The sequence below is a fragment of the Carlito syrichta genome, unplaced genomic scaffold (assembly GCF_000164805.1).
Source record: "Carlito syrichta isolate Samal-C Ts95f unplaced genomic scaffold, Tarsius_syrichta-2.0.1 Scaffold314050, whole genome shotgun sequence".
In the NCBI taxonomy this organism is placed as follows: Eukaryota; Metazoa; Chordata; class Mammalia; order Primates; family Tarsiidae; genus Carlito; species Carlito syrichta.
This window is the reverse complement of record NW_007258146.1, coordinates 311,390-325,264: the sequence shown is the minus strand read 5'-3', so window position 1 is coordinate 325,264 and position 13,875 is coordinate 311,390. Positions and strand designations below refer to the sequence as shown.

Below are 13,875 nucleotides of genomic sequence, written 5' to 3'. Positions count from 1 at the left end.
TTTTTTTTTTTTTTTGAGTTGGAGTCTCACTCTGTTGCCGAGGCTGGAGTGCAGTGGCACACTCATGGCCGCCGCAGCGATGACATACTGGTCTCAGGCAATCCTTCTGCCTCAGCCTTCAAAGTAGCTGGAACCACAGGCATGGGCCACCACACCCAGCTAATATTTTTATTTATTGTAGAGATGAGGTCTTGCCCAGGCTGGTCTTGATCCCGTGAGCTCAGGCAATCCTCTCACCTCAGCCTCCCAAAGTGCTGGGATTATAGGTGTGAGCTGATACTTTTCAGTACATTGCAGTATTGAATGTATCCTTATTGATACTCAAACTTGCTTTTTTGCCACTGGAAGTGTTCTGGTTATCTACCACTACATAACAAACTACTCCTAAAATAGTAGCTTAAAATAACAATTTATTATAAACCTTATGTTTTGTAGGTTGATTGAGCTCAGGGTGGTTTTTCCTTGGGTCTCTTAAGTAAAAACAGTTTTCAGTCAGATATCATTTAGGGCTGCGGTCATCTAAGGCTTGACTGGAATGGATGTTCAAGATGGCAGGCAGTTGATTCTGGCTGTCAGCTGGGAGCTCAACTGGGCTGTTGACTCAAATGCTTTCATGTGCGTGGCCTCTCCATGTACACTGTACCTATCACAGCATAATGATAAGGTTCCTGGAGGGAACATCCCAAGAACAAGCATTCCAAGGACAAGAAGCAAAAGTCACCAGGTCAATCAAGGGCTATACCTGGAACTGGCACAGTGTCACTTTCACCATGTTGTTGATTCAAGTAGTGCAACATGGGCCCAAATTCAAGGAGATGGAAGAAGATATTCTTCCTTTTGATGGGGGAATGGCAAGTCACATTGCAGAAAATTCTAAGATAGGATATATTGCTCTTCTTAGGAAAATATAATCTGCCATCATGAGCCTCTTCATTTTGTTCCTGAGTCCTTCTGATATTTGGTATCTTCTTTGCTATCATGTATGATAACATAGCCTATGTTATACTTATTTTCTGTCTCAGACCTCAAAGCAACCACTTCTCCAAGAATCCTTGATTCCTGTTAGTAGTAGCCCCATTGTTGAAAATAGCTGTCCACAGGACACTGTCTAGCTTCATGGGATTTCTTGACATCACTATTATTTTACATTCAAGAGTGAGGAGGCTAGGCATAGTGGCTCACACCTGTAATTCCAGCACTTTGGGAGCCCGAAGAGGAAGGATCATTGAGTCCAGGAGTTTAAGACCAACCTGGACAACACAGTAAGATCCCATCTCTACAAAAAATAATTTTTAAAAAATTAGCCAAGTGTAGTGGTATATGCTTCTAGTCCTAGCTACTTGGGATGCTGAGGTGGAAGGATTGTTTGAACCCAGGAATTCAAGGCTGCAATGAGTCATGATTGTGCTACTACTGCTCCAGCCTGGGTGATAGAGTGAGACCCTGTCTCTAAAAAAAAAAGGCCAGGCGTAGTGGCTCACACCTACAATCTCAGCACTTTGGGAGGCCGACATGAGAGGATTGACTGAGCCCACAGGTTCGAGACCAGCCTTGGCAACTTGGCAAGATCTCATCTCTACAATAAATCAAGAAAAATTAGCCGGGCTTAGTGGCACATACCTGTAGTTCCAGCTACATGGAAGGCTGACGAGGAAATCGCCTGTGTGCAGCAGGTCGAGGCTGTAGTGGCCGTGAGCATGCCACTACCCTCCAGCCTGGGTGACACAGTGAGACTCTGACTCAAAAAAAAGATATGGGAGAGCCAGCACTCCTAAAGCCAGAGAACTGGCATCAGGAACTGAGAAAAAACTGCCAACTAGCCAGCTGAATACATTTTTGTTTTCTCACACAGATGCCACTCATCTAGAATGATCTCTCTCTTTCTTGCCCAGTCTTTAGCCAAAGACCTATCAGAAGCCGAGGAACAGTACGCCCATGCCCTGCGCAGCCACTTGCACAATGTTGACCAGCTCTTGGCCCTACAGAGGCACCGGCTCAGCCTCCTGGAGGAAAGTTACAACATGGAGCTGGAGGCCCTAACCAAGGAGTTTGAGACAGAAAGGTATGGGGACTTAAGAGGAGATGGGGAATTGAATCCAGGAAAATGCCCAGGGTCTGTGTCAAGGAGTTGCCTGTAAGCAAGTGGCTACGACCTTGGAGCATCCCACCTTGATTGTCCCATGATCCCAGCAGAGAAAATCCTGAGTTTCTTTTATTTTTTTATTTATTTTTATTTTTTTGAGTTGGAGTCTCACTCTGTCGCCCAGACTGGAGTGCAGTGGCCACTCCTGGCCACCGCAACCTTGACCTGCTGGGCTCCGGCGATCCTTCTGCCTCATCCTTCCAAGTAGCTGGAACTACAGGCGCGTGCTACCATGTCCGGCTAATTTTTTGATTTATTGTAGAGATGAGGTCTCGCCAAGTTGCCCAGGCGGGTCTCGAACCTGCAGGCTCAGGCAATCCACTCACCTCAGCCTCCCAAAGCGCCAGATTACAGGCTGAGCCACTGAGACCGGCTCTGAGTTTCTTTTAAATAACCTTGGGTATAAGTTTGTGACTTTACCTTCCCTTTACTTTTGCCAGACTCCATCTGTATGCCTTCACCACCCAGTTTCTTTTTGCTGTTTTTGTTTTTTGTTTACTTTCTTCTTTCACTATTTTTTTCTTTTTATTTCTTTTTTTTTGAATTGGAGTCTCACTCTGTTATCCAGACTGAAGTGCAGTGGCCACTCCTGGCCACTGCAGACTCGACCTGCTGGGCTCCAGCCATTCTTCCGCCTCAGCCTTTCAAGTAACTGGAATTACAGGCACGCACTACCATGCCCGGCTGATTTTTTATTTATTGTAGAGATGAGGTCTCGCCAAGTTGCCCAGGCGGGTCTTGAACCCTTGGGCTCAGACAATCCACTCACCTCAGCCTCCCAAAACGCTGGGATTACAGACTGAGCCACCGAGCCCGGCCATTTTTTTCTTTAATGTTTTATTTGTATTACTTTTCAGCTTTCTTTTTTAAAATTTATCTCCTCAAATTACTTTTACAAACCACTCAGCTGTCAAAATCCTACTCAAGGCTGGGCACGGTGGCACATGCCTATAAACCCAGTACTTTGGGAAGCCAAGGTGAAAGAACTACCCGAGCCCAGAAATTCAAGACCAGCCTGGGCAATATGGCAAGAACTTGTCTCTAAAACATCTCAACAATAAATTAAAAAATTAGCAGGGCATGGTGGCACACACCTGTAGTTGCAGCTACTTGGAAGGTTGAGACAGAAAGATCACCTGAGCCCAGCAGGTCAAGGCTGTGTGGTTGCTGTGAAGTGACACTGCATTCCAGCTTGGGAGATGGAGTGAGATTCAAGAAAAAAAAAAAAAAAACGTGGCCAGGCGTGGTAACTCACACCTATAATTCCAGCACTTTGGGAGGCCAAAGTGAGAGGACTGCCTGAGCCCACGGGTTCGAGACCAGCCTGGGCAATTTGGCAAGACCTCATCTCTACAATAAATCAAAAAATTAACAGGGCATGGTGGCATGAGCCTGTAGTTCCAGCTACTTGGAAGGCTGAGGCGAAAGGATCACCTGAGCCCAACAGGTCAAGACTGCGGTAGCCAAGAGCATGTCACTGCCTTTCAGCCTGGGTGACAGAATGAGACTCCAACTCAAAAAAAAAAAAAAAAGCCTACCCAACTGGTAGGGAACAGGGGTGGGAGGGAGACTTCTCACTGTAACCTTTGGTATTTTTATTTTTGTTTTTTGTTTGTTTGTTTGTTTTGAGTCGGAGTCTCACTCTGTCACCCAGACTGGAGTGCAGTGGCCGCTCCCGGCCACCGCAGCCTCGATCTGCTGGACTCTGGTGATCCTTCCGCCTCAGCCTTCCAAGTAGCTGGAACTACAGGCATGCACTAACACACCTGGCTAATTTTTTTGATTTATTGTAGAGATGAGGTCCAGCCAAGTTGTCTCGAACCCACGGGCTTAGGCAATCCACTCACCTCAGCTTCCCAAGGCGCAGGATTACAGGCTGAGCCACCGAGCCCGGCTGTATTTTTATTTTTGTATCATATGAATGGATTACCTATTTAAAAATCAAAATATCTGCCTAGATAACATAGTGAGACCTCTACAAAAAAATTTTTAAAAACTAGCCGGGTAGCCAGGCTCAGTGACTCAGCCTGTAATCCTGCACCTTGGGAGGCTGAGGTGAGTGGATTGCCTGCTCCTGCAGGTTCGAGACCCACCTGGGCAACTTGGCGAGACCTCATCTCTACAATAAATCAAAAATTAGCCGGGCGTGGGAGTGTGCACCTGTAGTTTCAGCTACTTGGAAGACTGAGGCGGAAGGATTGCCGGAGCCCAGCAGGTCGAGGCAGTGGTGGCTGGGAGCAGCCACTGCACTCCAGTCTGGGCGATGGAGTGAGACTCCAACTCAAAACAAACAAACAAAGAAACAAAAAAACTAGCCAGGCATGGTGGCATACACCTATAATCCCAGCTACTTGGGAGGGTACTTGGGAGAATCATCTGAGCCCAGGAGGACAAGGCTATGATGAGCCATTATCATGCCACTGCACTCTAGCCTGGGTGACAGACCCTGACTCAAAAAAATAAAAAATAAAAATAACCATATTCATTCATTCTATCCCTAAGAAGAATAGGGCTCTCTCTCTCTCAGTTCTCCATCAGTACCTAAGAGTTTGTACTATTCATATAGTTTTATTACATACTGCTTTGAGTTGTTGTCATTGTTCGAGTAGGGTCAGTGTCTTGTCTCCTACAGGAAGACAATTACTGACCAACATGAGAAAGAGATTCACTATCTGCAAGATGTCTTCAGGGCCATGGAACAGAACTATATAGATTCTGAGTATGAAAGCAAGCTGGAGTTCCAGAGCATGTGGGATGATCTCAAAAACAAGGTACAGAGGGAAGGCAGTTGGGCAAGAACTGGGAAAGAAGTGAGAGAAAAATGCTTAAGGTCACTAGAGCTAGAGAGACCCCCTTTTGTCAACAGTCAATAAAAAGTCTGTTGCCACTGAAGATATTCCTGCTGCTTTTTGTAATTTTGTGAAGACTGGTCAGGAGGGAGGACCATTCTAAAACGTAAAGGGAATACATTTTAGGGTTAAAAAGCACTAAGATCAGCCGGGCTCGGTGGCTCAGCCTGTAATCCTGCGCCTTTGGGAGGCTGACGTGAGTGGATTGCCTTTGCCCGCGGGTTCGAGACCTGCCTGGGCAGCGAGACCTCATCTCTACAATAAATAAAAAAATCAGCCGGGTGTGGTAGCGCATGCCTGTAATTCTGGCTACTTGGATGGCTGAGGCGGACGGATTGCCGGAGCCCAGCAGGTCGAGGCTGTGGTGGCCGGGAGCGGCCACTGCACTCCAGTCTGGGTGACAGAGTGAGACTCCAACTAAAAAAAAAAAAGCACTAAGATCATGGGGCTTCACCCCTGTGATTTGCAGATGGAGGAACCAAGGCCCAATGAAGTAAAATGACCTACCAGAGTCATGCTGCTGGTTTGTGGTAGAGCCAGAAAGAGCATCTAGGTTTTCTGCCCCTTGACCCAAAACACTTTCTGCCACCCTGGAGGTTGCAAACTTACCCAGCCTGCAGACCTAGGTTTGGGTCTTAGCTTCTTTGTTTTTATTTTATCCCACAGTGTTTTATAAAAATTTTAAATAAGTATCCCACATTTAAAAATTGGAGCAATTTAGGCCGGGTGTAGTGGCTCACACCTGTAATTCCAGCACTTTGGGAGGCCTAGGCAAGATGATTGCCTGAGCCCGGGGGTCCAAGACAGCCTGGACAACATGGCAAGAACTCGTCTCTAGAGTAAATCAAAAAATTAGCTGGGTGTGGTGGTGTGTGCTTGTAGTTCCAGCTACTTGGAAGACTGAGGTGGAAGGATCGCCTGAGCCCAGGAGGTCGAGGCTGTGGTGACCATGAGTGTGGCACTGTACTCCAGCCTGGGCAACAGAGTGAGACTCCAACTCAAAAAATAGAAATAAAAAACAAATGAAAATTGGAGCGATTTAACATAAAAATCCAAATATTCAGCTTCTCTTAAAAAACATAAAGACCTGGCCACATTGGGCCACATTTCCAAAATGGCAACACTCATGTGGAGATAGCAACTGCATCTCCCCACTTCCAGATGGAGTGCTTCCTCTTCAGTTTGCCATAGACCCCACCCAGCCCACAACACTTATTTTTATCATCTGCCTGATCTCTCAGACATTTTCCTGACCTCTGCACCAAACTATGCTACAAGCAGTTCAGGAGAGTGAGGTTACTGGTGGAAGCAAAAGGGCACTACTAGGGTAATTCCAAACATTGGTTTTTTGGGGCCACTTCCTAGAATTTAGAAGAGAAGCACTTTCTAAGGCTAAAACTGGAGAATATAGTGGAAGATCTATGGAGACGGTTCCAGGATGCACTCAAAAATTACACTGAGGCCACAGAGGATCGAAAGATGGCCTTCGAGACCCTGAAAGTGAAGGACGAGAAGAGCTCCAAAGAGATTGAAGCACAGATGAAAAAAATACAGAAACTACAGGTTAGTGTATCTGACCCCAGACACTGCCTTAACTGCTCAGTTATCTCCCGTTCGTCTTGCCCCAACTTCAGCTGGGTATCATGGGGCCTCATTGCTGATCACTGGTTGGGAAAAGATGACATACTCTGATTTCATCCCTTGGCAGCCCTTTTACCTCTCTCACTGAAGACCCTCAGCTGGCCAAATGTTTTCTCTAATCCTCTCTGTTCCTCCAGGATGCCATAACTATTTCAAAAGGCAAGATCATGATACACAGCCGTGAGAGTGAAGAACAGAACCAGTATATCCGTAATGACAAGGAATTAGTTCTTGTACAACTGCACAAACTTAAGGCCCAAAGGACTCAAGCACGGGCAGCATCCCAGGAGAACTTAGTCAAACTCACCGTGGAAAGTAACGCCACCCTTAAGGCCCTGAGAAAGATTGTCGATAAGGTAACATAAAGGAGATGCAGTCAGAATAAAGGCACCTGGCTCCCTGCAAGGTGAAAGGGATTTGAGAGGGGTGGAGACTTCTTCCTACTTCCTGCCTGAAGAGCCACTTGGAATATCTTTTTTATCTCATGTGCAGTGGCCGCTCCCGGCCACAGCAGCCTCGACCTGCTGGCTCTGGCGATCCTTCCGCCTCAGCCTCCCAAGTAGCTGGAACTACAGGCGCGCGCTACCACACCCGGCTAATTTTTTTGATTTATTGTAGAGATGAGGTCTCGCCCAAGTTGCCCAGGCGGCTCTCGAACCCGCAGGCTCAGGCAATCCACTCACCTCGGCCTCCCAAAGCCCGGGATTACAGGTTGAGCCACCGAGCCCGGCTGAAATGAATTCTTACTGAGTTAACGTTATAAGAATATAAACTACCTGAGTGTTACATAGTAAGCACTCTGTGTTCAATGTCTTCGTTGCTGTTGTCTCTCCCATTTGGGTGAATGACTTCCTTGGGTTCAAGTGGGTAAACCAACTCCACGACCTCTCCTCTCCACTCCCTAACATCAAGTCTTTTCCTGCTTCCAATAGGGTGAAAAGATTCTTAAACTTGCCGAAGTATGTAGGAAATTTGAAACAGAGGAAGAAAAAGTGCTACCTTTTTATTCATCAGTACTAACTCCTAAGGAAGAGATTGAGCATCACCCAGAAGAGCTCACTGAGGCGCTTGCAAAGGTAAAGGTTGGGGAATGATGGTGCATTGGGCAGCGTTTGCTAATGGGGCCCAGTATGTAAACTTCTCCCTGTCACTCAACTCCCAGGTGATGGTGGACTACATAGGGATGGAGAATTTCTGGAAAAGGTACAACAAAGTGAAACTGGAGCAGCTGAGCCTCCAACAGAGACAAGCCCAGCTGCTAGAAATCAATGGGAAGCTGCGGGAGATGCTGAAGCAATACTTGGATGGCATCTCAGTGAGTGACGAAGTGCTGAGCCAGCTCAACCCGCTTTTCATAGTCAACCACCGAAGCAATGTACCCCAGCCCTTGTCCGCACCTATAGCCCACACTGGTGACAAACAACCTCCAACCACTTACAACGTCATTGAAGCAGCTCACGTGATCTCCCACATCCTGTGATCCAAGGATCTCTTTTCAACCCCCAGATTTTTTTTTTTTTTTTGAGATCTGAGGATTTTGCTATTAAAAATTCCCGTGGAGTTTATGAACTCCTTATATATCTGCCATATTGGACTCCAGGAATAGAGTGGCCCCTGAGAGTGGAGAGAATGGCTGGGCAGCTAGCAGGCTTACTGTTCAATGAAACATTGCTCCCTGGAGTCAGGGCACCATGGGAGCTAAAACCCGTGCTCCAGACCTAGAGGTCCTATGGGAGGATTCAAGACCAGGGGAAAATTAAGACAGCACGAGGCCAGGGGAAGAGGTGATCCCAGGCCTCCAGCCACCCCAATGCCAGGCAAGATCCAACTCAGAGTGCCTCTTTCTTCAGCTTTTTACCTCATTTCCACTTACAAAAGCAGCCTCAGAAAGCATAAGGTGAAGAATGCAAAGGTTTTTTAAAAATTATTATGATTTATTATTTCTTTTTGCTCTTGTTTCGTTTCTCTTCCTTGAGTTTCTTTTTGGAGACTTTGGGTCTGCTGGCCTTTTTGTATAGGTGATACCCAATGAGACCCAAAAGGGCTGGCACCATGGCCATGCCCACCAGAGGCAAAATGCCCTTCACCAGCTTTTGCCAGTAGTTGGCTCGGATAAGTGCAATCAGCTCCACATCATACTGTACTACTGCATCCGCTGGAAAGGCAGAGGGAAGAAAGGGTTAGAATCTCGATGCATTTTATCCAGGCTCAGAATCTGAATGTTGGCCTCGTGCCTATAATCCCAGCACTTTGGTAGGCTGAGGCGAGAGGATTACCTGATCTTAGGAGTTTGAGACCAGCTTGGGCAGCATGGTGAGATCTCATCTCTACAACAAATTAAAAAATCAGCCAGGTGTGGTGGTGTGCACCTGTGGTCCCAGGTACTTGGGAGACTGAGAATGAAGGATAGTCTGAGCCAAGCAGTTCGAGGCTGCCGTGGCTGTGATCATGCCATTGCACTCCAGTGACAGAGTGAGATTCAAACTCAAAAAAAAAAAAAAAAGGATGGGCTACAGCAAAGTCAATAACTGTGAAGTTAGCAAGATATAAATGTAGGGTTGAACTCCCTTAGACAAAAACAGAGGACTGTGAACAGAGTCTAGCAATAGTCATGTTGACCCCAACTGTATCTTGGGTTCAGTGACAGGTCTTTGACAGCACAGGCAAACTTTTGTGAATATGAAATGTACAGACTCAGGCGGGCACAGTGGCTCACGTCTGTAATCTCAGCACTTTGGGAGGCTGAAGTGAGAGGATTGCCTGAGCCCAGGGGTTCAAGACCAGCCTGAGCAACTTGGTGAGACCTCGTCTCTACAATAAATCAAAATATTAGCTGGGTGTGGTGGAGCACGCCTATAGTTCCAACTACTGGGAAAGCTGAGGTGGAAGGATCACCTGAGCCCAGCAGGTCAAGAATGTGGTGGCCGTGAGTGTGTCACTGTACTCCAGCTTGGGTGAAAGAGTGAGACTCCAACTCAAAAAAAAAAAAAGAAAGAAAGAAATGTACAGACTATTCTCCATTTAAAGGTGACAGAGCCCTCTATGCTAACTGTATCCCACTTCCAAACAGCTACAAGGATAGAATCTTTGCCAGACTAAAATTGGATTTAAACTAGACTTTTAAAAATTCTACCAAACTCTGGGTACGGTGGCTCATGCCTATAATCCCAGCACTTTGGGGTTGCCTGAGCCCAGGGGTTTGAGACCTGGGCAACTTAGCAAGACCTTGTCTCTACAATAAATAAATAAATAAAGGTTGGGTGTGGTGCCTCACACCTGTAATCCCAGCACTTTGGGAGGTGGAGGTGAGAGGATTGCCTGAGCCCAGGGGTTCAAGACCAGCCTGAGCAACTTGGCGAGACCTCGTCTCTACAATAAATCAACAAACATTAGCTGGTGTGGTGGCGCATGACTGTAGTTCCAGCTACTTGAAGTTTGAGGTGGAAGGATCGCCTGAGCCCAGCAGGTCGAGACTGCAGTGGTCGTGAGAGTGCCACTGCACTCCACTCTGGGTTACAGAGTGAGACTCCGACTAAAAAAACAAAAAACAGCCGGGCTCGGTGGCTCAGCCTGTAATCCCGCGCCTTTGGGAGGCTGAGGTGAGTGGATTGCCTGAGCCCGCGGGTTCGAGACCCGCCTGGGCAGCAAGACCTCATCTCTACAATAAATCAAAAAATCAGCCGGGCGTGGTAGCGCGCACCTGTAATTCTAGCTACTTGGAAGGCTGAGGCGGAAGGATCGCCGGAGCCCAGCAGGCGAGGCTGTGGTGGCCAGGAGCGGCCACTGCACTCCAGTCTGGGCAATAGAGTGAGACTCCAACTCAAAAACAAAACAAAACAAAACAAAGAAGTAAAGGGGTAGGTGTAACAGGGATGAGTGGGGGAAGAGGTGCAAACAAAAGCAGATGAGCCTCAGGGATGGGATGTAATAAAACTGTGGGTAAGAGTTTCTCCTTGGTCCCCCTAAGCCTCCTAAGCATAAGAATTATGATCCCAGTATTCTGTGGCATACAGCACATTTTAGCTAATAGAACATTTGTTGTTATTACCAAAAGCAAGATATATACATCTTGGAAAATCTGTCCAGTCCCAGTCCTTCAATAATGACCTATAATGACTTTTAAAGTTATGGGGTGGACTTGGCTTTTTATTTATTTATTTATTTATTTATGAGTTGGAGTCTCACTCTATCACCCAGGCTGGTGTACAGTACACACTCACACAGCTACTGCAACCTGCTGAGCTCAGGCAATCCTTTTGCCTCAGCCTTCCAAGTAGCTGGAACTACAAGTGCACACCACCATGCCCAGCTAATTTTTTTGATTTGTTGTAGAGATGAGGTCTTGCCAAGTCATCCAGACTTGTGTCTTGAACTCCTGGGATCAGGCAATCCTCTACCTCTGCTTCTCAAAGTGCTGGGATTACAAGTGTGAGCCACCACACTTGGCGGACTTGGCTTTAAAAGCTGCTTTTTGCTTTGTTTTGAATTACTTGACTGTGATTATTTTTACTATCTCTTCCCTAATGGAGGCTGAAAGGAAGGCAGGGCAGGGTATGTGGTAAGAAGCCATGCCAGCACAAATGAGACAGTGTCATAGGAAAAGGGCAGGAAAGAAATCCCAATGTTCTGGGAGGGGTGTCACGGCAGCAGACGACTTGCATAAACCAAGCAGGTGATCTTCCCTAAAAAGTCACTGGCTGCCTCAGGTCAAGTCAGGTGACCTTATCAGGTTATGTCTCTAGTCCCTCTTGGTGATTTGAGGAGGAGAAAAGAGTGGCCCTGCAGAAGGAGGTCCCAACCATTCCTGTCTGTCTCAGCAAACTTAGTCTGAACTTTCTTAAGTTTCAGAAAAAGTGCATAGCTCCTTGTAGCTCTTAGGGACAAGGTATTTTGATGACCTGGGAGGCAGGCCTAGGCAGATTACCTGGGATAGATGGTGGAAATCCCCGTTTTCCATAGGCCAAGTGAGAAGGAATGATTGCCCTTCGCTTCTCTCTGAGGAAAGGAACGTGAGGAAGGTGGGCCAGCAGCTTCAGTCCATCTGAAGCTCCACCAGCAAAACCCCCTGGATAGTCACATCCAAAACAGGTTGGCCAGCAAAGGTGTCCATCATCCCACATGCCCCAATTCCTCCAGTAAAACCAACAGCAGGAGGGGTGGCACAGAGGTTCTGGATGCCCTGATGGGTCCCACTGATGCAGACCCATCCAGTGTGGCAGGGTCCTTTATCCCACAGTCTCCTGTCTTCTTGAGTAGGGACAGCAGAGAAAGCATCTACCCATGCAAAGGGGGTACCCAGACCCACCCCTGCCCAGATACTCACCCCACACACATGTCTAGAAGGCTCTGTTCCAGACCTTGAGGAAGAAGACACAACTGAACTGGAAACTATCCATATTTCTCAAATCCCACCAAGGAGATCAAAGTGTCCCCTGTGATCCTCAGTTGAGCTTTTCCCCGATTCTTAAATCCCTGGCTTCCAGGGGGCATAGGACAAGAGGAGTATTAGAACTGGGGTTTGAACCTCAGGAAGTAACTAGTAATGCCCTAGGGTCTTACTCATGCCAGGGGGTCATTTCCAGGGCAGCTTCGGGTTGGGGAGGCTAAGAACGGGCTTAGCTGGGGATAGGAATGGGAGGCACAGCTCACGTACCTGGGATCACCTGCTTTTGGCCAAGCTCTATCACCAGAGGGTCTCTGGTCAGGGAGGTGTCAATAATGCGTCCATCTACCAAGCTGCCCTGGGGGAGAGCATGGAGAGCAAACACCTAGCGCCTCACCCTCCGGCAGGCGCAACACACACCTGGACCGCTGGGCGGCGGCAATCCCTTAACAGCTGCAGCCGCGTTCCCCTTAGGGCAGAAGGGAACAGGAAGCCCCGAAGGGCTGGCACTTCTCGGAGATCTCTCCACCCTGCACTTAGGTAGAAACTGGCGGAAAAGCAGGGAGGGGAGAGAGACAGGGAAGAGCAGCGCCCCTCCCCCAGCCACGTGCTCGACGACCCCAGAGCCCCGAGTTTCCTTCCCTGAACCGCTTGCCACGTGTCCAAGCCAAAGCTGACGTGTTTCAGCTGGGCGCCGCCCCCTCCCAGGCCCCGCCCAGGCCCCCTGACCCCCTCACCGTGTAGTGTATGTGAAGCGTGTCTCCAAAGGCTGCGGGCTCCGCACACGGTTCGGGGGGCTCCACCTACGATCGGACTTCAGGGTTCACGGATGCTCCTCCAAATATCCCGTTCTCTCGCCCCTGGACCCAGTACCCGCCAACTCAGATCCCGCACTTCCTCTCCTCCCCGCTCCCGGGTTCGTGAAGACCCCGGCATTCCCCCTACAAGGCCCAGCCCCGGGGGTTCTAGGGGCCGAGACACTCTCCTCACCAGGGTCTCCACTTGGAGGGTCCGGACGGGACTTTCGGTTTCGAGCCCAGCCTCAGCCTGGCACATCGCCCCACCGAGCAGTAACAGCAGCAGCAGACGGAGCGGTAGTGAGGGGCGCAGGGTCATGACTGGACGTGGGCAGGGCACCGGGGCACCAGCACAGGCAGGTCGGGTGGCGGCGGCCGGGACAGCGCTGCCTCGGCGCCCAGGCCAGACTGGACGGGACGGGGCGGGTCGCGATGAGCGAGCTCCTCCTTCTGCAGCCCTTCCTCCACCCTGTCCCCACCTCCTAGAGAAGGAGGCCGCGGGAGCCCTCTGCACCCCCCAAGATCCGGAGGTCGCAGATTCTGACCGGTCCGTTAAGCCGTTCTGTCCCACAGCGAAGGGTTGGGCCACGTAAGAGCACGCGTTTACGACTACCTACTGCGTGCCAGGAGCTAGTCTCTAATCCCCAAAACACCCCGAAAAGGTAGGCATAATTTCTTCCATTTTACAGGTAAGGAACGCGTCGCTCAGGTTGTTACTTACGCAGGGTCATCAGGCTAGGTGGTGACACCGACAGAATTCAAACCTAGGACTGCCTGAGTCCCGCGTGTTTGCTCTCTGCTCTTTCCTCTAAGCTGTGTCTCCCCACATCCATCCTGGGAGTGTTTGGCTGGCTCACCCCACCCAGGCAGTTGCCAAGGGCGGCATTCGCTCTCCCACCTCCACCCCTTCAGCTTGAATTTCTGGAGTTTAAACGAGTATGATTCTCACTGTCGCCCAGGTTGGAGTGCAGCGGCGGCACGCTCACGGGCGCGCTCACAGCCACCACAGCCTCCACCTGCTGGGGTCAGGCGATCCTTCCAAATATTCAAAAGAAGGCAGGA

The 13,875-nt window shown here is 48.9% G+C and overlaps 2 protein-coding genes across 4 annotated transcripts in view; one reads left to right on the top strand and one right to left on the bottom strand.

Annotated features, from left to right (window-relative positions):
• Positions 1–8,198, top strand: part of CCDC65 (coiled-coil domain containing 65) — an 11,648-nt gene extending 3,450 nt beyond the window's left edge. For both annotated transcript variants that reach the window (XM_008070891.1, XM_008070890.1), the window contains exons 3-8: positions 1,893–2,062; positions 4,776–4,914; positions 6,358–6,555; positions 6,771–6,989; positions 7,566–7,709; positions 7,796–8,198. In XM_008070891.1, the coding sequence (XP_008069082.1) occupies positions 2,022–2,062; positions 4,776–4,914; positions 6,358–6,555; positions 6,771–6,989; positions 7,566–7,709; positions 7,796–8,113 (1,059 nt within the window). In that variant the 5' untranslated portion in view covers positions 1,893–2,021 and the 3' untranslated portion in view covers positions 8,114–8,198. The remainder of the gene's footprint in view (positions 1–1,892; positions 2,063–4,775; positions 4,915–6,357; positions 6,556–6,770; positions 6,990–7,565; positions 7,710–7,795) is intronic.
• Positions 8,199–8,545: 347 nt separating this feature from the next.
• FKBP11 (FK506 binding protein 11) lies at positions 8,546–13,521 on the bottom strand. 2 transcript variants are annotated; one of them, XM_008070888.2, is made up of 6 exons: positions 13,007–13,521; positions 12,754–12,819; positions 12,287–12,374; positions 11,957–11,990; positions 11,558–11,628; positions 8,546–8,788 (listed from the first exon to the last, which is right to left on the bottom strand). In XM_008070888.2, the coding sequence occupies exons 1-6, from the start codon at positions 13,130–13,132 to the stop codon at positions 8,571–8,573; spliced, it is 603 nt and encodes a 200-aa protein (XP_008069079.1). In that variant the 5' UTR covers positions 13,133–13,521; the 3' UTR covers positions 8,546–8,570. The 2 variants fall into 2 exon arrangements, with proteins under 2 accessions (XP_008069079.1, XP_008069080.1); XM_008070889.1 differs by lacking the exons at positions 12,754–12,819; positions 13,007–13,521 and having other exon boundaries at positions 11,957–12,109; positions 12,287–12,376.
• Positions 13,522–13,875: the final 354 nt, after the last annotated feature.

Coding starts and splice junctions, on each gene's coding strand:
- FKBP11 (XM_008070888.2), bottom strand. CDS start 13,132: ATGACCCTGCGCCCCTCACTACCGCTCCGTCTGCTGCTGCTGTTACTG. Junction 12,375..12,753: donor CGCTTCACATACACTACACG/GTGAGGGGGTCA, acceptor GCTCTCCCCCAG/GGCAGCTTGGTAGATGGACG. Junction 11,629..11,956: donor CTTCTAGACATGTGTGTGGG/GTGAGTATCTGG, acceptor TCCTTTCCTCAG/AGAGAAGCGAAGGGCAATCA.